The following is a 23170-nucleotide window of genomic DNA, read 5'->3' on the forward strand; positions in this document are numbered from 1 at the left end:
TTGTGACCTCTGAACTCCTTTCTGTGGAGCTGAGTACATGATGCACTAACTCCAGCTCTGGGCCCTGGCAGCCAGCAGGGCTCAGTTTTCACAGGAGTGCCCCCTCCCCCCCACAGCTTTGTTCTTGGGCAAGATGAAGTGAGTGGTGCTGCACACAGGATCCCTCCCCACCCCCCGAAATCTTCATAGAGTCCTGTGACCACTGGCCCTACAAAAGTACAGCCCCTTTTCCTCCTTCAAAACCAGACATGACCCTGAGGAACCAGTTTTTGGGGTTTTGAGCAAAGGCTGTTGGTTGTCTTTTAAAGTGAAACAGGCATGTGTGTGCTGCTGTTCAACATTGTGCCAGGGCAGACCCTGTCCCCACCTCTCACCCACAGGAATACCTACTGCACACACCTGCTGCCTATCTATCTGTCAGTCTTCTAAAACTGAAGGCAGCGGCGCCTTGGCCCTTATTGTCCCGTGTATCCCCCACCCCAATTCCCTTTTGGTGGCAGTGCTAGTCACAGGCTGCTGCTTCTGCTGCCAAACATCTGAGCTCCATCAGCTGCCCTGTCCACACTAGCCATGTGCAAACCACCTAGTCTAGGATAGGAGGGTCAAGGCTTCACACAGGCCCCCTGCCAGCCTGCTGCAGCTGCAGGGCTGTGGTGTAGTGTGGCTGGGAAGCCACGGTGAACATCTCAGCAAGTGTGATTACAGACTTTGCCTTTTCTGAAGCTGAAGTCAGCTGTCCATGAGTAGTGTTGATGAAGAGGACCTGAGGCAGCATGGAGACACCTGCGCTCTCTAAAAGCCACCTGTGGTGCTGTGGGGGGATGCACAGCTGGACAGACCCCAGAGGTGTCAACTTAATTCTCAACAGCTCAAACGCTTAGCCTGAAAAACCAGCAGCAGCCTGTTAGCCCTTCGTTGGGAAATGCTTCCTTTCAGCTGTTCTTCAGGTTACATTGTTTTTGAGAAAAGTCACCCTTGTACATTGTGCCCTTGGCACAGTGGGTACAGGAGGATCAGCTGAGAATGGCTTCACGGGGAAGGACACTGACTGTGACAGACACTCCCTAGCTGCCTTTTTCTTGGAAAGTCACATCTGCACAGGCCTGACTGAGCCTCGGTTCCATAGCTACCTTATCTGGGTCACTCCAGACCCTGAAAATGTATCTTCTGATTCCAGTTCAAGGAGGAGCGTACACAGAGGGGACCTGGGTGGTGGTATCCTGAGCTGGCAGAGGGAAACTTCTCATGTCACCACTGCAAGGGCAGAAGCAGCCTCCAGAGCTGCACTGCATTAGTGCCTACAAACCATCCCACTGATAGGGCAGCAGGGCTGGAACTCGCAGCAAGGGAACAGAGGTAGTTCAGGGCTGGGGAGAGCAGGTAGGAGAAAGTGGGCCGCCATTCAGGCCTCTGGTAGTTGAGGAAAGGAGAGCCTCAACAGTGCTACCTCCAGGCCACTCAACAGTGGGAGAGCACTCACAGGGATCCTGGGACTGTCTTAACCAGCAAACAGAGATTAAAATACTTTGAAATTGTTTTGTGTAGTGTTGTACTGAAAGCTACTTCATCTGTCCTGTCATTTGGGGACATACAGGCTAGAAGTAGGATATAGAATGACAAATTGTAGAGCCAAGTAAACTTTTAAAGAGCTTAAAGTATGGCCATGCAGTCACACATGCAAGCCTTGGAAAGATAAGCTAAGCTGCTTCAGTTAAGTCTTTCATGAAAAACCCAAGGTAAAAATAGAGCCTTGTGGGGGGCCAAGGCAATCCCTATGCCCACTAAGGACGTGGGATTCGAAGGCAGCGCAGGCTCATGTGGAAATCATCAGTCTCCTGAGCAGAGGTGGCCCGAAGGTTCTGCTTCCAGCTCAGGACACGCTGCCCTTAACCCTGCAGACACAACAGGCCTTTCCCTGGTAAGAGTGGAGCAAAGCCCACAGAATCCAGCAGTTAACATCCTCCATCCTCCCTTGTTAAGCACAGACTGCAAGCCAAGGCAGAGTCTTCCTGGCCAGCCACCTCCAAGGAAAATGCCCCGGGAAAAGCCAAAGCGCTCTCTGCTAACGCCATTGTCAGCTAAGAGAAGAAATCCCTTTTAAGGAAACCAGTTAAGTTCAACAGGCTGCTTTTCTGCCAGGACTTCCAATCCCAGTGAACATAAGCTGAACCACAGACTGCCGCATGTATGTCTAGATCCTGGCTTTGCTCCCCCTTCAGAGCCTCGGCACCAGTTGTTGGCCAAAAATAAACACCATTCCTCAACCATATATGTCCAATGGCCCTGAGCTAGGGAGGAGCAGCAGGAGGCAGGTCAGACCCTGGCTGGATGCACTCACGTGTGGCCACCACTCACCATGCACATAACCCAGCTCAACCGGGAGTGCCTGCTGCACCTCTTCTCCTTCCTGGACAAGGACAGCAGGAAGAGCCTCGCCAGGACCTGCTCCCAGCTCTACGATGTGTTTAAGGACCCTGCGCTCTGGCCCCTACTCCACTTCCATTCCCTCACTGAACTCAAGAAGGACAACTTCCTGCTGGGCCCAGCGCTGCGCAGCCTGTCCATCTGCTGGCACTCGAGCCGCGTGCAGGTGTGCAGCATCGAGGACTGGCTCAAAAGCACCTTCCAGAGGACCATCTGCAGCCGCCACGAGAGCCTAGTCAGTGACTTTCTCCACCAGGTGTGCGAGAGGTAGGCAGGCCCTTGGCTCCTAGGGACAGGGAAGTGCAAATTACTAGACCAAGACGGCTTTGCCTCTGGGCACCTCAGACTAGGCCAGCCATGACTGGGTGCAGTTCTGAGCAAATGGGAAAAATCTTAAGGGTGACTACTGCTAGCCACCCTTTCAGCCTCCCAGGTCCTAGAACCGCTTCTGTAGCAGAGGAATTGGACTGAGCTGGGCAGCTGTCCTCTCTAGCAGCCATTAAGTGCTAGCTGGGTCTAGCTGGGCCCAGATTTTCAAGGTCAGGCCCTGGGAACAGGCTTCTGATAGAGCAATCAGTGAGTCCCCCACAGCCTGAAAAAGGCTGAGGAGGAGAGGCAGGAGAGGATGGGCTCAGGTCAGCTGGACCAGCCGACCCCAGGAGTTGCAGCGTCCCTTCAGGGTTGCGTTCACACTCACAAGGCCCTGCAGGGTGTTTTCATCTTCAAAGGAACGAACTGACACTCAAAGGTGATGTGATTTGCCCAAGTCTAGGGTTGCCAGATTTTAGCAAATAAAACCACAGGCCACCAATGTTTTTTTCAGATTGTGACTAATTTTTTGATATATGTGTACCCCCAAACATCCTACCCCAGCACAGGCTGAGCCACTAGGTAGACTCCTCTGTTGTCGTGGCCTCCTGGATAGAGCAGCCCATCCTGCCTCTGAGGAAAAGCTCCAGCAGACTAGCAGGCTCTGGCTGAGGATGGAAAGCTAGGCTCAGTAGGTTTGCTGCCCCAAGGTTAACAGCTGCTGCTTGCTGGCAGCACAGGAATGGGGGTAGGGAGAGGGAGTCATGGCCCACTTTTCATTTGTTCTGTTATGGTAAACTAGTAAGCAGAAAAAAGACGGATGAGGGATGGGCATCGATTAGCACAAGTCAGACCATTTTGGTGGGTTTCCCAAGGCCAGAGGGTGATACGGGGTGAGAGGAGGCTGCTCTGAAGTTGTCCTACTCTTGTAGGACTTAATTCCCTAAGCCAGCAGGTGGGGAGGGGACCTCCCAAGCCATAGGAGGAGTCAAGCAAGGGGCCCTGGTCTCACAGAGAGCAAAAGGGCTTTGAGTGCCAGCTGTGCTATCACCCAACTGTGTGAGCCCAGCTCAAATGCTAAACTTTCAATCTTGGTTATTCTTCTGTAAAATGGGGTAGATTCTCAGGGTAAGAGAATTAAGTGGTAAAAGTAGCAGCTGGCACGTGATGGGTATGGATAAAATCTGTGGAATCTTGTTCTGTCGGGAAAAATAGCGGAGAATGGCCAGTCAGGAGAGAGTCAGCTGACAAGTCTGCTTTTTTCCCACCTCAGAATTAGTCTACATGTTCTTGGGGAAAGGGATCCCACCACATCTCAATCTTCCTAACCACTCTGAAGGTATCCATTTGTCCCACTTGACAGATGAGGAAGTCATTCAGAAGTTTTGAACATTTGGCCTGGGTCCCACAGCAAAGAAGTCCCAGGCCAGTCACTTGAGCTGTCTTGGGTCAGTTTTTTCATTTACAAAACTGGGGAGCTGCACTGAAGAAGGTACCATGGACTTGAGGAAGGCTGAGCTCAGTGTGTGACATGCAGCCAAGCCCAGTGTATTTTATTTCCTTATCCTCTTTCCGAGGCACAAGGGAGCAGAGCTGGCTTAGTCAGGGAGATCAGGGGAGGCAGAAAGGAAAGGGCCTCCACTCCAGCCCAGTCTCTGCTCCCTCTGAGTCCAGGGCCCACGCCTGAGCAGCTCCCCCTGCACAGCAGCGGGCTGGTCCTCTTCTAGGAAAGTGGGCTATGCCTGTGTCCAGGAGGCCCTTTGCAGGTTGCTTACACCCCCTATCTCAGTTCTCACAAACCCATATAGGTAGACATCTCACCTGTCACAGGGGAAACAAGACTTAGTGACAAGGTCAAGGCCACGTCTAACTTTGCTCAAGATCTAGCTCCAGATGCTGGTGGGGCTGACGCAGAGGGGCCTCCCAGCTTTCAGGGACAGTTCCCCTGGCTGTCCCCTTCGAGGCCTCGTACTAGCAGCTGTGGATCCTGATCTTTTCCAGGCTGCCTTCCCAGGGGATGCAGTTACCGCCCCAGCTAATCGAGCTGAAACTTGGGTTCTAGAACCTAGACCCAATACATTTCCCAAGGAAACCTCTCCTCCCGCGTGTCCTGCTGGAAGCCAGATCCAGTGGTCACCCCCAGGCAACAAGTCCCGGAAGGACCAAAGACACAAAAATCGTCCCTCCTGGAACCGCATCCCCTTTGTCCCATCAGCTCTGGGGGGACTTGGGGACCGAGGCTCCGAATGTAAATTCTGAAACTCCGGGGCAGTGGGGTGCGGAGGAAGCAAGGGCAGGGACAATGAGCCGGGAAGCCCTGGCTGGAACCCCAGGGCGCTCGGGACCCGGAATGACCAGGGGGCCGGCGGCCCTGCTGACGGCTTTCTCCCTGCAGGTGCCCCAACCTGGCTTCCGTCACGCTGTCGGGGTGCGGCCATGTCACCGACGACTGCCTGGTACGCCTGCTGCTCTGCTGCCCGCGCCTGCGCGCCCTGCGCCTGGAGAACTGCGCGCGCGTCACTAACCGGACGCTGGCGGCCGTGGCGGCGCACGGGCGCGCGCTGCAGACGCTGCACGTGGACTTCTGCCGCAACGTGAGCGCCGCCGGCCTGCGCCGCCTGCGCGCCGCCTGCCCGCGCCTGGTCCTGCGCGCCGAGCACAGCGCGGCCATGATCCCCGACCAGCACCCGTGCCCACCCGCGCCCGGCGCGGCCCTCCGCAAGCTGCCGCCGCGCTAGACGGAGGGTGGGCCGCGCCGTCCGACCGTCCCGGCCTCGAGCCCGGGGCCTCCACCGCTGCCTCCTTAGTCCGTGTCCCCGTCTGCACGGCAGGGTATGCTGTCTACCTCACGTCCGAGGCTTGGGAAACACTCGGTGGTTGTCACTGAACTCCGCACCGTTCCCCGCCCCCGCCATCCTCGGGGACTCCTGCTGCTGGGGTCTACGTGGCCCCGGTGGAGAGGGCCTGAGCCCCCGAGCTCGCGGCTGCGCTCTGACAGGCCGGGGACCCCGGAGGACCCCCGCCTCCGGGCTTCCGCAACCCACCACCTGTGACGCCACGGGCTGCAGGAGGGGGAACCTGGGGCTGAGCCAGGACAGGAAGGTTTGCTCGCCTGGAGCAGATGTGATCCCAGCAGTGTGCACAAGCCATTCTAGAAAATCTCCCGTTCTTACACAAAGTGCTTACTTATCCATATTGTCTTTCATTCTCATAAGGGAAGCAGACCATCTGAAAAAAGAAAGCCAAGCTAAGTATTTGTGGTGATCAGGCTGTGTCCTGCTGTGAGTTACTCCATGACGCAGAAAACTTGGCATGCCTGTGACTCCGTTTAATACTTCATTTTGAGTGCAGATATCAAGGCAGAATGACTGCATCTTGTTCTTATTTAAGTACAACCATCTGTCCAACACAAACCATGAAGCACAGACTGATAAATATTTATGCAAATATTACCATCTATGAACTTAAATGAGGAACACATGGACACACTGGGTACACCAAAATCCTATCAGACCAGGCCTGCGAGTTTTATCAAACACACTAGACCAATGGATTATGTGAACCCCTCACCTGGATCATATAAAAGGAAGGGCACCTGAAATATAAATTGGGACCTTAATCCATAAAGCCTGTTACCCACCAAGAGTTTCTCTACTCCCTTGTCAACAACATATGTAATGTGTCTGTTACCTCCTTATCACAAGAGAAAAAAGCCCACCAGGTAGAGGCTAATGGCAGGATGCTCTCAAGGACAAAGTGGCCATCAATCTAGGATCTCAGATGGAAAAACCTTAAGACTATGAAGAAATAAACCATCCTCATGACTAAAAAGGACCAGGCCTCAGGCTGTTCCCACAACACAATGTGATAAAATGACCGCTCTTTTCTCTGTTGGTAGTCAGTGTTGTCCCCTTTCCTCAACCCCTTTTGCCTTCCAATTAAAACTTTTGCCTGAGAGTTCGTGCTCTACTCTGTTTTTATTTCTATACTCACTGGGATGAAAATTCCTTCAGGTCATCACGATCACCAAACTGTCACTGAGCCATTAGGTATATAACCATGAATTTCTGTTCACTTGGATCAACTGCCTTGAGCTCTGCATTTGGCAGCCCTGCCCCCCAACTACTTGGTGACTGAGTTCTGGTTAGTGTCTCATCTAAACAACCTGCAGTGGCTCTTTGCACCTGTATCTGCTTTGGCCCTTGCCTTTATCGAGGCCCCTTTGAGCCCTGCAGCCACTTTCATCATTTCTTAGTCATTCTATAACCTGTGTATCATTGTATGAAGTACAATCTAATCTAATTGAGATTAGAATTAAAGAGCCCATGTTTGCCAATGGTCATGAGTACCAAATCAGCCTCCTTCCCTTTTTTTTTTGGCAGTACTAGGAATTGAACCCAGGCCATGCGAGGCAGGTAGTCTTACCACTTGAGTCATGCCACTAGCCCATTTTTGAGACAGGGTCTCTCACTACCCTTGCCAGGATTGGCCTCTCCTGCCTCTGCCTTCTGAGTAGAAGCTGGGATTATAGGACTAACCTCCCCCCCCCTCCCCCGCCACCCAAAGCCAGGAGTACCAAGTCAAGGTGAGTTAAAAGTCAACAAAATTGACATAGCTTGTGAATTTGTTATTCAATACGTTCTGACATTGTGGAAAGACACAAATGTGTTTGTCAGCACAGCTTACTGACAATATTTAAAAATAAAAGCAGTAGCTTTGGTTAAGTCCTTTAGATAATGGAGCCATTATAAGCTGAAACAAAACCAGATTTTCACCTGCTGGATTTGTTGGATGTGGGTACATGCCTGGACTTTCAATGTCAATTTCAGGGCTTTAGTCACTGATGCTCCACCTTCAATAAGGGCTCAGCCATCCAGCAGCTTTCTGGTCCCAGGTACACTGGGACCACTGGGTAAGTGGCAGAGGCAGGGAGCACCATGGCGGGCATTGCTCATGGTCAGCTCCACCCACCCCCACTATAACTAAGAGCCTTCAGCCATCTGGGGCAGGTGTTGCTTTGTGAAGGGTCATTCCGGTTCCTACAAGGTTCCTTGATTTGCTGCCTTTAGGCAGCAAACAGAAGGAAAGTTAGGCAGAAACATCAAGGAAAGAAACAAATTCTGTTGATCTGGAGCTTAGTCTAGTGGTGGAAGAGACAGTAATTGACACATAAGAAGATAGTACTGCAGGGTGGTGCTGGGGAGCATGGGGATCACTGGCAAGACTGGAGAGGGATGGCACTTAGAAGGGGTTGACTAGTGTAAACCTCATTGAGGAGGTGGTATTTGTGGTATGAAGTCAGCTGGGAACCAAGCAAGCCACCCAAAAGATATAGTAGGCCAAAGGACGGAGTGTGAAGACCCAACAAGGAGCTTCACTGGTGTTAGGAGAGCTGCAAGAGGTCCTCATGGCTGCAGCAGTAAGGAGGAGCTGAGCAGAGACCAGAGAAGGGAAGGATGGTGGGGACCATGAATGGACAGATTATGGTGAGGATGAAATGAATGCTGGAGGTCAACTCATCCCAGCAGGAGCCAGGGCCCCAAGTACAGAAGAAATGCAGGTGGAGTTTCAGAGGCTGTGAATTTTTCTCGGCACATGTGCACAGTGGAGGCCCACTCAAGCCCATGCCACTCAAGGGTTCCATAGGGCCATTTCCAGTTTTCCTTTCCCTCCATTGCTCTGGACTCTGGAGAGGGGCCTTATAAGAACTTACTTTTCTTCCTCCTACTGAGAGCAAGGTTGGAAGCAAGCTCAGGGTGGGAGGGGTTGTGTCTAAACCTGAGCCACCTAAACCACAGGCCCTTACTTTCACCATCTCCAGTAAATCCCAGTTCTCAGAAGGTCCTGTTTGCCCTGGGATCAACAGGATCCTGGCTTCAGACTAATGGATCCAGGTTTCCATTGCATCTCTTTCATTTTCCAGCCTCCTAACAAACCCGTTTCCTCACCTGTGTTTGTTGGGGCAGCTAGAGAACATGGTTTGCAGGCTCTTCAGTGGATCAGGATTGTGTCTATAAAGCAGGTGGAGCTTCAATGGAATAACCTGTTTCCCCTACAGCCTACTTCTCTGTGGAAGCTCTTTAAAAATGAGGGTAGTATGAGGCCTACCCCCACATATCAAGGCAACAGTGATCACAGAAACAAAGCTGTGCCCATACCTGTGTTCAATACTGTTTCCAGAGCACTAAACTGAACCAAGGCCACTAGTGCTCCCAGAAGGCGGGCACTGACAGGGACCCACGACTCCCCACTCGGCCTTCTAACAGCCACTGTCCACGATGACCAGGTGTCCCACTTACTCCAACGGCTCTCAAGGTCTTCCCTTGGGGTTGTACAGGAGGAGGCACTGCATGCTTAGTTAATGGGCCAACTTGTTTCTCTCACAACATTTACTGCCACAGGCTTGGCTGAGTCCCTTCCTCTGCCCTGCTTTGGGAGAAAATGTGCAGTCGGGGCTGAGGAATGCTCTTGAGTGATGGCTTACCTTGCTCTCCATAGCCACTCCCAAGGTAGGACTTCTTGAAGCCTGTTTATCTGTTAAATGGAACCAAATCCTCACTATGACAAAGTTATGAGATTATTCTAGAGGTACTGTGCCTGGAAGGCTGGAGCAGGGAAGGACGTCCTTACATTTAGGGAGGCCTATACAAGGTAGGTGTCTGGCAGGACTCACAGGGTCCCAGCGCCAGGAAGAACAAGCTGGGTTCTACATGTCAGTGATGCAGGGTTACTTTGTGGAGGTCTGAGCCTTTGTGCTGAGCAGCTCAAGCTCCCACAGCTTCTGATCAACAGGTACTGCTCAGCAAAGAAACACGAGACCCCTTCCTGGAACAGTAAGCCAGGCCAGGTGGGAACTGCTAGAGCCATCTGGAAGTGGCTCGGGGGCCATGTGTGTCCTTGTAGGCTGGGCGCTGCCCCATCACATCGGAACCTGGGCCAGCAGTGACCAGGGCCACTTCGGTCAGGGCTCCAGTCCCGGGAAGCAGAAGGTGGGGCTCTGAGGCTTGTCTTGCAGAGCCACACACCTTTTCAACACAGGCTGAATGTCTGGAGGGGGCTGACTAAGCCTCCTAGGCTCTGCCACAGTGCTGGTGCACTAGTGACCCACTGGTTTTTCTCTCCTGGCCTAGGACATCCCTTACCCACACCTGTCTGAAAGGACATCATCTGATTCCAGAGCCCCCTCCCTCCAGCTGAGCTCGCCAGATGTCAGACTTCATCTAGCAAGGATCACAACACTAGAGGCCCAGAAAAAAAAGCCACACCTGAAAGGCATCTGGGGAGATCTCAATTTTAAAGACTTAAGGATTAAAAAAAAACTGCAAGTGTTTGTTAGCTGAGTGAGGCTACCACAAAGGAAACTGCCCAAATCTCTGCAGGGGTTGAACATGCACCAAGGAAAATCCCTGCCTCAGGCCCACTGGAACAACTCCAGTCAGGTCCCAGGGCCTCTTTCTATCCCCTAGAGTTCTCAAAAGTCAAGAGAAGGAAGGAACAGGTTTCCAGCCTGGAACAGCATGTTGTAAAACTGCATCTGTGCAGACTCCTCTTGCAGGTTAAGACCTCCTGAGAAGCAGTCTGTGAAGCCTGACCAAGGGGCCTGGACCTGTGGGTGCCAGTCTGTTGGGGAGCTCCTAACCTTCAGGCCTGAGTAAACCATGGCAGCAAAGGTGAGCCTCATAGGGGTTGAGGCATTCTGTTCAATTAAAATAATCCTGGGAGACTGCAGATGTATCCTTCAGCTCTGCACACCCTCAGTCTAGCAAGAGGAAGAGTTGTTTGTCATCAGAAAGCAGCCAGAGGACCCCAAGGGACCTCTCTCCTGGCCTGGTTTCTTCTCACCTCAGAGTGAATGCTTCAAGCCCACTGGAAGCAGCTTGCAACATGGACTTGGTGGAGATGAGGGAAACAAGCTGCTCCAAGCCTTGCTCACACACCAGCATCTACAGTCTCACAGCTGCTCTCAAAGATGGCCCTATACCCAGAACACATGCTCATTCTGATGCTCCTGAGTGGATGAGCACATCACCCAGGGATAGGGGCTGAGTTCAAGAAGCAAGTGTGACCCCTTCCCAGACCCCTGCACAACTCCCTACCATCCATCATTCAAGGAAGTAAAAGTCATACACTGATTCTCATATTAATTTACATTTGTTCACTCATCCACAGCTACTCATTTATACATGCCAGTGTCTACAGATGGATAGCTGTCCTTTCTGTACCACTTCCCACTGTTTTTCAAGCCATCACTTGCTCATTCTGTCTTCAAATCTTCACCAGCAGGGCCAGAACCTCATGGTGTTGGCTTAGTGGAGCTGCCCCACACCAGGTATGCTGGTGCCTGTCAAAGGAGGAAGGGCTGGGTGAGTGGCTGAAGCATGTGCCTAGAAGTAAGGGGACAAAATGAGAGAGATCTAGGATGACAGAAGGACAAATGAAAAGAAGGCTACTGAGCCAGGGCTCCTGTCACCACATGCTCCTCTGCAATTCATTTCCAGGTGAAGACAGCCCTCAAGGTGAGGAATATTTCTGAATGGGTCAAAGTGAGGCTGGCCTGACAGCAAAGCTCATGCCATCTGGGCTCACATCTGCCTTGCCAGCAACTCCCAGGCCACAGCTCCCCTGGAAGCAACAAGAGTAGCCCCCACTCTGATTCCTGAATCTGTTTTATTTCTCTGCATAAGGAACCCTGCACAGGCAATTCAAATTAAAACAAAATAAATATATGAATATTCATGTAAAACTGTCCTTTCTAATGAACAATTATACACAATGTACAATTTCATGTTCACTGGGTGGGTATACAAAAATGTATCATTCCCAACTAAAAATGCACCAAAATGGTTCCATGCAAACTTATCAAAAGTAACCAAAAATATGGAGGGAAAAACCTGACTGAGAGCACTTTGTTTTGTTTTTTTGTTTTTGTACAATCACAGAAAAATAAAAAAACATCTAATTTCTTTGTTACATTTAGACTAACTAAATGTGGCCACTGTTCATGTCGGTTTATGTTCCTAAAACATCTATGTAGTTACCATAAAAGTATATCAACATCAAATTGGAACTGAGCATTATTGAGAAAAAAAGAGGGGTGACAGCACCCACAACAGTCAGTAGCTTCAGTAGTCAGTGTCAGAGCCTTCAGCGTTGTCCACATTTCTCAAGAGCATATAGTTGTCCATGTCAATTGAGCGGCAGTTGTTGATGGCATAGCGCAGGCGCTCGGCCATGACCAGTTGGCTGGAGTAGGGGGGCAGCCGCAGCTGGAAGAAGCAGGTCTGTGAGGTAGGCAGACTGTCGTAAGGCTGTGAAGAGAGATCCAAAACCATGATTTTGGGTATTGGGGTGCCATGAGGGGGAATGGGACTGCCCTTTACCACCACCCCAAAGGCAGGAGAGTACTTCTTTCTGATTTCAAGATGGAATCCACTGACATGACTGTATGGCCAACTCAAGTGGAAGCAGAGTAGGCCATAGCAGAGAGAGCACGGGCTCCTCGCTGTCCTGTGGCCCTCAAGGCTTTTGTGAAGACATATCCTTCCTTTTCCCACCTCCTCTAAGCTCCGTGTGTGTAAAGTAACCCTGGCTGGCAGGATTACTCGAGAAAGCACACTTTCCTCGGTGCTGGGTGTAGAGTAAGTGTGCAGTGACAATTCGCTCCTGTCCACCAAGGGAGTACAGACTTGAGCCAGATCCTGGGGTTCCCCAACAGAGCAAGTGAAGTAGAAAGAGGCATGCTATACAGCTGGCTGTGGGAGCCACCACCTCTTCTTCCCCCTCTATGCTCCTAGGGTGCTGAACCCACCATGGTTACCAGTCACAGGTGGAAGGGACAGTCAAGGCAAATCCCAGGCCATGAATTCTTAAATGCAGTCATTTAAGAAATGATAATTATGAATAGCAGCAAAACAGAAAAGTGTTTGGGGCAGATGAAGTTAAACAAAAAGAAGAGAATTGTAGACACATCATGCAAAAATGTGTTGAGTGGCCTCAGGATGCAGCTCAGTGGGAGAGAACTTGCCTAGCAGGCATGAGGCTCTAGGCTGGCTCCCCAGTACCTCCTATCCCCTACAAAGTAAGGCTGAGGCAAAGAATAAGAGGAATTACAAAAAGGTGAAAATGGCTCCCGCTAGAGAGAAGATTGTATCTTTGTCCTGTCCATCAAACAACCATTTTCTAGTCTATTTGTAATGACAGTAAAGACATTTACATTGGATTTTTGTTTTTATGAGACAGTTTCTCTATGTAGCCCAGGCTGACCTCATGATTCTCCTGCCTCTGCCTCCCTAGTGCTGGGATTACAGATTTCACCACACGTGGCTATACTGTTTCTAATGAAAATTTTAAAAGAACCTGCTCCCCATTTTCCCCCAGTAATGGGGATCAAACCCAAGGTCCTGGGTGTGCTAGGCAAGTATTCAACCCCCCTGCTGCCCCCCCCACCCCATCCTCCTTTCTTGTTCAGCTTCCTTTTGAAACCTCAGAGTCCTATACATAGGTGGGCTAAATTTCAGTGACGGGGCCGGGGGGGGGGGGGGGGGGGGGAGTGGAGGGCCTGACCATATCAGAACTGGTGATGACAGAAAGCTTTGGTGCAAGGGAGAGGCCGCCAATGGCTCTCATTACTTCAGTGTAGTTACTGGGGAAATGATCTAAAAGCTACAAAGGAAAGACCCCAGTGGTCAGTTCATTGAGGCTGACAACCCCTAGGAGGCAGGGGACTGTGGTAGATTAACTCTGAGGTGGAAGGGATGGCCCACCAGATGTAAGGCAAGGATTATTTCTAGAGCTGAACAGAAGGAAGCGATTTTCTCTTCCCCATCTCACTCTGAAGTCACAAAAACAGATTCATAATTTAGTCTCTGGCTAATCATATAGAAAATTTATGAAAAGGCTCTTTTCATAACCTTCCCCACACATGGTGTTTTCAGGGAGCCTAGCCCAGAAGCAGAGCACAGGCCTGCAGCCTCAGGAGGCAGCAGGGAGATACACAGCTTTGTCCTCAGCAACCTCAGGAATAATTACTGGAAAAAAACCAGAAGGGCAGATGCTAAAACTGGTAGGAATGGCCTTGTATGAAAAGATTCCACTTTCCTTACCATTTCCTTATCAAACACTATGGGCCTGCTTGGAACACTGAGTGCTCATAAGGAAGGGGGAAGGGTGGGGGCTGGGAACAATGCAGTGGAGACAGAGGGCACAGAGACATTCCCAACTTAGTGCAGTAAGTGTTCAGGAGGCCGAGACAAGGATGTCTAGCTAAATCTACCATCAGGCATGGGGCAGAGGGCACAGGAAAGATCCAGGAGAGCTTTCTGAAGGAGATGACCAGCAGCATTACACTTACAAGGACAAACAAGTACTTGCTAGGCAAAGATGGAAAGGTGCAAAGGAGAACTTACTACAGCAGAGGAAACACAAAGTCACAGAAGTATAAAATTAGCATCATCTGCAGGGGAGAAAGGCAGGAGCCCATCATGGCCAGGACATTGTGTCAAAAGATGACACCACAGGTGAGGCAGAGGCCAGACTGTGGAGGCATCTGAAGCAGTGAAAGCCACTGGCATTTATCTTGGAGCCAGTCTAGTGGCTCTGATAGGTCTGAAAGGAGGAGAGTGACATGGTCGCAGGGTGCTTGAGAAAGATGACTCTTGACAGCAGTGTGCACTTCAGACTCTAAGCCCTTTTATTCCTAAGCCACCTGTCAAAATGGCAACTGGGTGAGGACTCTGCAGCTGGAGCCTTCTGTCAGGCTGCAGGGAGCAGCAGTACCTGCCCCGCAGCGCACACCACACAGGGCATCGGAGGCGGAGGCAGTGTGCTGGTCCTCCTGCCACGTCTGGATTTAACTCAGGAAGATGCCAGAAGACTCGAGGAAGGTTGGTGGTTACTTTTAACATCCATGTGGGACTTTTTTTCTTTTCTTTAAAAAATTTTTTATTAGCCTATGCTGTACAAAAGTGTTTCATACAGTGCACATAATATACTTTGATCAAATTCATCCTATTTTACGTTTTCTTAAGAGTTTTCAGTGGGTTTCATTATGCTACTTTCATACTCATGTAGGACTTTTTCACTAAAGTTACATGATGTTTTACTGCTTGATTTTTTTTTTTTTCTTTTTAAAGATCTGGACTTTTCAAGGATTAAAGTCTGAATCAGCAGGCCTCCTTGGAGGTCACAGCTTAGTTTTCCCAGCTTGTAAGCAAAAGAGAAAAAAATAAGGGCAGATATTACCAAGGAAATATGAATTGCCCACTTACCCTATCGACCTTCATGATTTGAAACCTCTGAGAAATGTCTGCAGTGTTGGCTGGCAGGCGAGAGCGTCCAGACACAAACCGCATGAAGAGTACCCGCTCCTCATTGGAGAACTCCTCCAGCGTATGCCAGAACCACTGCACCAGCTGATGCTGCTCGTCCACCTCACGGTACCGCACCACTTTCTTCAAGACTTCCACAGAAATCTCAGGCATCCCACATACCATCTGCTCCAGCTGCTTTGCTGTGAGGAGGGATAGCAGCGGCACAGGAACAATCCAGGACATCCCTTCTCGGACCGCAGCCACCTGCTCCCAGGAGAGGTTGCTCATTTTAACATATGTATGTGTGTACAGGTAGGTGTCCACTGTATCCCAGTTGGGTGGGGGTCTCCTGTTGCCTGCCTAAGGCCTGGTGTGTGTGTGTGTGTGTGTGTATTGGGGACAGTTATGAGAAAACATTCAGTTCTCTGGGAGGAAGAAATGAAAGAAGAGGCCTCATTACTAAGAAAGAAACAAGGCCAGGGGAGAACAAGAGCACAGCCAATGGGGAGTGGAATGTCAATCCGGGTCTCAGAGAAAGGGTCAGTGGAAGAACCTAGACACTGTAGTGAAGCCTGGTTTGGGATCCTGGCTCTGCTGTGGGCATGTCACTTCTTTTCTCTGGATTCAGTGCTTTCTTCTGTGAAATGGTGACAGTAATCCTTACTTTGCAGAGTGACTAGGGAAAAACTGCATGTGAGGGTGTCTGGCACCATGCCTGGGATGTAGGAGGTTATAATCAATATGTTTTCAGTCTGTTATTTACTCAGTGAGTATTAAAAATATTCATTAGTGCTGAGGATATAGCTCAGTGGTAGAACACTTGCCTAGCATGCACAAGATCCTGGGTTCAGTCTCCAGCAACACACACACTCACATACATACATTCATGAACTGGAAACAAACTCTGGATCCTGGCTAGAAGATGAAGCCACCTTCATTAAGCTAAGGTAAAGAATATTCTGACTGGATTTGGCCCAAAGCCAAACTCAAAGGAATCGGGAGTGAATGGTGTGGACTATTTACACTTCAACTTTTACTGAATTTCTATAGCCGAAAAGCCTGGGTCCAGCTGTCAAGAAATCAATATATTCTGAAAATAAAATATTATTGAAATAGCTACTAATGATATTACCAAAAGAACCATTTTTGGACACAATATTCATTTCTATGGTCACTCATTCATACTCCCATCATTTGTTAAAGCTTATTTGTATATCAGCACAGAACAAGGATAACTCAAATGAAAAAAAAACCCAACACATTCTTCATTCAAGGTCTTACAAGCTAACTGAAGAAACAAGACTCAAACTCTAGGCCTTAGATCATCACATAGAAGTATGTGATTGAGCTTGAGGAATTTCAAAGTAAAGGAAAAGGTCTCTACCAATTAGGGAGCTGGACAGAGGACAAAGTATTGGTGGAAGAGATGTATTCTAAGCTGGGGCTTAAAGGGCTGCAGCTGGAGAGGGGAAAAAAAAAAGGCACTCAAAACCAGGAATTGGGGGTTGACTGACTCAGCTGGAATTGGAGCACTGGGTTGGGAAGTAGTAAGATATGTGGACCAGCATTACTGAGAAGACAAAGTCTGGACACCAAGGTGAAAGCTTAGCTTTAATATAATCAATGATTAATTCAGAGCTGCTATAAAGCCTCGAGTAAGGAGATAGGAGACCCAAAAACATGGCCTGACAAGTCTCTGAATAAGGTCTGAAATTCAGATACAAATAGATCAACTCAGTAGTAACTGGTCAGCCCTCATCTGAACACAGACCCAAGCATCCATGTGCATCTTCTCTAATTTCTCATCTCACCTGCCGGTCCATCTCATGAAGTCGATATTCAATAGCCCTCTCCACGTATTCCTTCCTATTGGAAAATGTGAGTGGGATACTATTTCCACCAGGGATGATGGGAACCATTTTGCCATCGGCACTCTGGCCAACGAAAGAATCAAGAGGGATCATCTACGAACAGAAAAGTAAAAAGAAATTTTATTATGGAAAGAATAGAAAAAGGCATGCCACACACACTATAGTCACCACAGTAACAAAAGTCAAGATTTTTAAGAATAAAAACAGGGCAAACAGGATCGGTATGGCTGATCAGGCTGCCTGATCAGCAGGAATGTGCTGACTGGTCTGCCTGTAGTTAAAAATGAGCCTAAACCTCTCTGTCCCCAAACCAGGTCTATTAAATCTCTTGCCACCCCCAGGCCTCCCTCTCTACTTGGATCCCTTCATTCTCCACCCTAATGGGCAAAAACAGATTAAAGTAAAAGCTGTAGAAGCCAAGGGCTGGAGCCAACTCTACCCATTAGCACTGGCATTGAGCCTGCTAAGGGCAGCAATGACACAAACATGGCAGGGTCAGCCTGACAGCAAGAGGAAGACTGTCCTACACAGAAAACTTCTAATCTGTGCACAGAAGAAGCCGACAGCCACAGAAACCTGGATCATCCAGTGTTTACCTCATGGAAACTCTCCTCAGTAATGCCACTGTCTTCAATGTGAAGAATGCTGTTGAGGGTCTGCACATAGAGCAGATCCACCTCCTCCAAGTCCTCCAGGGTGAGTGGGATGCAGCACAGCTGCTTCCACACCAGAGGGGCCAGGTGGAGGTCCAGAGGCTTCTTTGTGCGAATGGCAACCCCCATTAAAATTCCCAAGAATTTAAACTGCATTAAGTGTTCATCGAGGCAGGCAGAGGGGTTAAAAAGGAACCTGCAGAAGAAAAGGAAATGCTTCAAATGGAAATTTCCTCATTTCTATTAGAAATTGGGCTGCAGCATTAGATTAGACCTGCACTGTTGAATATGGTAGTCATGAACTACATGTGGCTATTCAAATTAATTAATTTAAACTTCAGTTCTTTAGCTACCCTAACCACATTCTGAATGCTCACCAACTACCTGAGTTACTAGCAGTGACTATTGTTTGGACATCACAGAGACCATATTTTGAATATTATTTTGGTTTTTTGAGATACGATCTTTCTATGTAGCCCAGGATGGCATCAAGCTCACAAGCCTCCTGCCTCTGCCTCCCAAGTGTGGGATTATAGGTATGTAACACCTCACCCAGTTATATTTTGAATTATTTTAAGAAGAACTGTAGAAGACAAGTAAAAGGCCTATCAATCTGTAGTCTACCTGCTCTGGAAGGTCCTATATCCTAAAATAATTTCACTTAATATTTATAAAGCTACAAAGCAGGATCCAAAATTCAAAATCTTACAAATATAAGATTATTAAAAATTGCAAATACTAAGCTCTATAACTTTATAAGTAAAGCTTTTAAAATGAATTATGGGGTAGAAAATTCACTAAGGGAAGGCTATGTGGGCCTGTGGAAACACAAAATAACTCAGGCTTCATAAGTCTGACTGTGTTACCATTGAATTGGTCCCATAATAAATACTGAGTCATTATCTGAGATAAGGGGATAATGACAGTATTTACTCCTTAGGATCATAATGAGGACTCAATAGGATAATACATGTGAAGCACTTAGAACAGTACCTGACACATAAGAAGAAATCAATAATTGTGAGCTATTATTATTTTAGACATCTGAAAAACACTTGATGACTCTCTTACCTGTCCCTATTGTAACCTACTTCTGCAGTGGCATTAGGAGATGGTATAAGAAGGTCAACTATACCAGTTTCAAGTTCCTGTAGAAAAAATATTTTGTTGAGAAATGATAATCAAATGCATCAAGAGAACAAACCAATTTCATTAAAAATCATATTGACAAGATACTATTTTGAGGAATTTATAATGCTATGTAATAGTCAGATATGTATATTTTAATTATTTTAGTGGTTTCTACTTAAAATGAAATTAGGCAATCCTCCATGTGGAAAATCTCCTGTAGTGTGATGAACCAGGATGAGAAAGTAAGGAGTTGGGGTATCTGTCAGCAGGGTGTGGGTAAAAATTCAAACAGATTCAATAAACGGTAGCCAAGTATTATTCTTATCACAGAGCTTATCAGAAAAATCCTGATATTAGGCAAAGTTGGAAAGGATAAAGTTGATCTGGAAGCAAAGCTGCCAGTGTGGCTTTAAAAATTAGAACTGGTCTAATCTCTTAATTCTTATTTTCTACCTCCCCTGTAGTGTACAAGTTATGAATGGGTGGTCCTGGATTTGTCTACTTCATGAATGTACTTATGTGTCATTGTTGCATCCTGTGCCAAACAGAGGATGGGTGAGTCATTAGTAGATGGCAAAGCACTGTCATTTATGTGGTAAGGCATCTTCACGAAGCATTTTTTAAACCCTTGTTATAGTTCACTTATATAGTACTAAAGCATAATTTTATGTGGCTCATAAATACTTCTTTGCTACATTTATAAATTCACACCTAATAGCGATCACTGGAAACAGCTAACAGGACCACTAACTGAGAATTCAGCAGGGATACTGCAGAACATACCTGGCACATCTCTGTGATGGTGTCATCAAACACTCCTCCTGCATCATCAGCACCTTCTCCAACCAACTTAACCTTCCACGCTCGGGAGGGCAGACGGAGGTCTGATGCATTCAGCTTAACCACTTGTCTTGCTATTTGAACAAAGATGGGCTTACACTTCCGACCTCTTTTAGAAAAGGCAGAAGGGAATGATATATTACTCACCAACTTCCTCAAATCATCACAAAGATCTCTGATGCTATCTTACCATCAATGAATAAACAAGATGGCTATATCCACACTGACCCCACTGAGGTCAGTACTTACTGATTTTTATTTTTGGTGGCACTAGGATTTGAACTCAGGGCTTCACATTTGCTAGGCAGGCACTCTACCACTTGAGCCACTCCACCAGCCCCAGTACTTACTAAAGTACTATTACTATCCATTACAAGTGAGGAAGTTAAAGCTCACGGAGATGAGTCAGTAGTAACATTTATCTAAAAAATTCCAGCAAGCTAGTGAAACACACATACACAAATGCCAACCTGGTTGATATTCTCTTTACAGTAATTTGAGGTCCATAATTTTTGCCTTGAACCATGGTTTTTCCTATGGAGCGCACCATTGGGAGAGTGTAGACTCTTGGAGCTAACAAAGGCCGCAGTTGTCCCTGTACAATGCCCCAAGTTCCAGCATTATAATGAGATGTGCTGTTCTGTAACAGAAGGTAAAGTCATCAGAAATGGTATAATACAAGGCTAAAAGAAACAACACTTCTCAGTTTAGAACATAAATTCTCTTTTTAAAAATTATTCATTTATTCACATGTGTATACATTGTTTGGTTCATTTCTCCCCCCTGCCCCTGAAATTCTTTCTTAAATGCACTTTAAAAGCATAAACCTGGGTATCAATAACTACTAGAAATTTTTTTAAAAACATGTTTTCTGATAAAAAATAATAATCTGATATTTATAAAAGCTTAGAAAACACAGAAAAGCATATACATGTACGTATGAAAACATCCATACTCCTACCAGCTAGAGACAGTTCCAATGACATTCCATTTCCTTCCAGTTTTCTTCTGTGCATATATACATATAATTTTCACGATGTTGAGATTATGCTGTTTAGATAATTTTCATCTACTTTTGTCACTTAGCTCTGTATCATTTTTATTATTTTTTTCTTTTATTCATATGTGCATACAATGTTTGGGTCATTTCTCTCCTCTTCCCCCCGCCCCCTCCCTTTCCCCCATCCTCTTTCTCTCCCCCCCACCCCCTTGATACCAGGCAGAAACTATTTTGCCCTTATCTCTAATTTTGTTGAAAAGAGAGTATAAGCAATAATAGGAAGAACCAAGGGTTTCTGCTAGTTGAGATAAGGATAGCTATACAGGGAGTTTACTCGCATTGCTTTCCTGTACATATGTGTTACATTCTAAATTAATTCTTCTCGAACTAGCCTTTTCTCTAGTTCCTGGTCCCCTTCTCCTATTGGCCTCTGTCACTTTAAAGTTTCTGTATTAGTTCCTTTGCATTGAGGACATCAAGTGCTATCTTGTTTTTTTTTTATTTTGGGTTTCTTGCCTATCCTCATACCTCCCTTGTGTGCTCTCGCCTTATCATGTGATCAAAGTCCAATCCCCTTGTTGTGTTTGCCCTTGATCTAAAGTCCGCATATGAGGGACAACATACAATTTTTGGTCTTCCGGGCCTGGCTAACCTCACTCAGGATGATGTTCTCCAATTCCATCCATTTACCTGCAAATGATAAGATTTCATTCTTCTTCATGGCCGAGTAGTATTCCATTGTGTATAGATACCACATTTTCTTGATCCATTCATTGATAGTGGGGCATCTTGGCTGTTTCCATAACTTGGCTATTGTGAATAGTGCTGCAATAAACATGGGTGTGCAAGTGCCTTTGGAGTAACCTGTGTCACACTCTTTTGGATATATCCCCAAGAGTGGTATTGGTGGATCATATGGCAGATCTATGTTTAGATTTTTAAGAAACCTCCAAATTTTTTTCCAGAGTGGTTGTACTAGTTTGCATTCCCACCAGCAGTGTATAAGGGTTCCTTTTTTCCCACATCCTTACCAACACCTGTTGTTAGTGGTGTTTTTGATGATGGCTATTCTAACAGGAGTGAGGTAGAATCTTAATGTGGTTTTGATTTGCATTTCCTTAATGGCTAGAGATGGTGAGCATTTTTTCATGTGTTTTTTGGCCATTAGAATTTCTTCTTTTGAGAAAGTTCTGTTTAGCTCACTTGCCCATTTCTTTATTGGCTCATTAATTTTGGGAGAGTTTAGTTTTTTGAGTTCCCTATATATTCTGGTTATCAGTCCTTTGTCTGATGTATAGTTGGCAAATATTTTCTCCCACTCTGTGGGTGTTCTCTTCAGTTTAGAGACCATTTCTTTGGTTGAGCAGAAGCTTTTTAGTTTTATGAAGTCCTATTTGTCTATGCTATCTCTTAGTTGCTGTGCTGCTGGGGTTCCATTGAGAAAGTTCTTGCCTATATCTATTAGTTCCAGAGTATTTCCTACTCTTTCCTGTACCAATTTTAGAGTTTGGGGTCTGATATTAAGGTCCTTGATCCATTTTGAGTTTATACTGGTATAGGGTGATAAACATGGATCTAGTTTCAGTTTTTTGCAGACTGCTAACCAGTTTTCCCAGCAGTTTTTGCTGAAGAGGCTGTCTTTTCTCTATCACGTATTTTTAGCACCTTTGTCAAAGATAAGTTTGTTATAGTTGTATGGCTTCATATCCGGGTCCTTTATTTGTTCCACTGGTCTTCATGACTGTTTTTGTGCCAGTACCATGCTGTTTTTACTGCTATTGCTTTGTAATATAGTTTGAAGTTGGGTATTGTGATACCTCCAGTGTTGTTCTTTTTGCTGAATATTGCCTTGGCTATTCATGGTCCGTTGTGTTTCCAAATAAATTTAACGATAGATTTTTCAATCTCTTTGATGAATGTTATTGGGATTTTGATGGGAATTGCATTAAACATGTAGATTGCTTTTGGGAGTATAGTCATTTTTACTATGTTGATTCTACCAATCCATGAGCATGGGAGATCTCTCCACTTTCTATAGTCTTCCTCAATCTCTTAAGGAGTTTATAGTTTTCCTTGTAGAGGTCATTCACATTCTTTATTAAGTTTACTCCTAGGTATTTGATTTTTTTTGAAGCTATTGTAAATGGAATTGTTTTCATATATCCTTTCTCAGTTTGTTCATTATTAGTGTATAGAAATGCTAATGATTTTTCTATGTTGATTTTATATCCTGCTACCTTGCTATAGCTGTTGATGGTGTCTAGAAGCTTTTGAGTAGAGTTTTTTTTGGGTCTTTAAGGTACAGGATCATATTGTCTGCAAATAGGGATATTTTGACAGTTTCTTTACCTATTTGTATTCCTTTTATTCCCTCTTCTTGCCTAATTGCTCTGGCTAGGAAGCTTTGTATCTTAAACATTTCTTCACCTAATTACAAACAATTTGTTGACATTCTATTTAGTGCTGCAAAGCATTCTGCTGCCTGGCTTTACCTACTTCTAATTGATTTTTCAAATCTTATATATGTGTCCCCATTACTGGACTGGATACCCAAAGGTGTTTAGCTAACAGTTTTACAAACTGATGTACATTTTTGGCAGATGAGTTTACATATTAAACAAATAAATAAGCCAT

At 46.7% G+C, this 23170-nt stretch overlaps 2 protein-coding genes across 14 annotated transcripts in view; one reads left to right on the top strand and one right to left on the bottom strand.

Moving 5' to 3' along the window:
• Nucleotides 1-2301: 2301 nt before the first annotated feature.
• Nucleotides 2302-6690, top strand: Fbxl22 (F-box and leucine rich repeat protein 22). The gene is made up of 2 exons (XM_020182557.2): nucleotides 2302-2691; nucleotides 5129-6690. Exons 1-2 carry the CDS (start codon nucleotides 2357-2359, stop codon nucleotides 5469-5471), a joined length of 678 nt encoding a protein of 225 aa, XP_020038146.1. The 5' UTR covers nucleotides 2302-2356; the 3' UTR covers nucleotides 5472-6690.
• Nucleotides 6691-11381: 4691 nt separating this feature from the next.
• Herc1 (HECT and RLD domain containing E3 ubiquitin protein ligase family member 1) overlaps nucleotides 11382-23170 on the bottom strand; it is a 218121-nt gene continuing 206332 nt past the window's right edge. For all 13 annotated transcript variants that reach the window (XM_074066147.1, XM_074066154.1, XM_074066158.1 and 10 more), the window contains 7 exons: nucleotides 20007-20176; nucleotides 19480-19645; nucleotides 18637-18713; nucleotides 17509-17761; nucleotides 16853-17005; nucleotides 15000-15305; nucleotides 11382-12041 (listed from right to left, as the gene is read on the bottom strand). In XM_074066147.1, the coding sequence (XP_073922248.1) occupies nucleotides 11856-12041; nucleotides 15000-15305; nucleotides 16853-17005; nucleotides 17509-17761; nucleotides 18637-18713; nucleotides 19480-19645; nucleotides 20007-20176 (1311 nt within the window). In that variant the 3' untranslated portion in view covers nucleotides 11382-11855. The remainder of the gene's footprint in view (nucleotides 12042-14999; nucleotides 15306-16852; nucleotides 17006-17508; nucleotides 17762-18636; nucleotides 18714-19479; nucleotides 19646-20006; nucleotides 20177-23170) is intronic.

This window comes from Castor canadensis, chromosome 2, assembly GCF_047511655.1.
Source record: "Castor canadensis chromosome 2, mCasCan1.hap1v2, whole genome shotgun sequence".
In the NCBI taxonomy this organism is placed as follows: domain Eukaryota; kingdom Metazoa; phylum Chordata; class Mammalia; order Rodentia; family Castoridae; genus Castor; species Castor canadensis.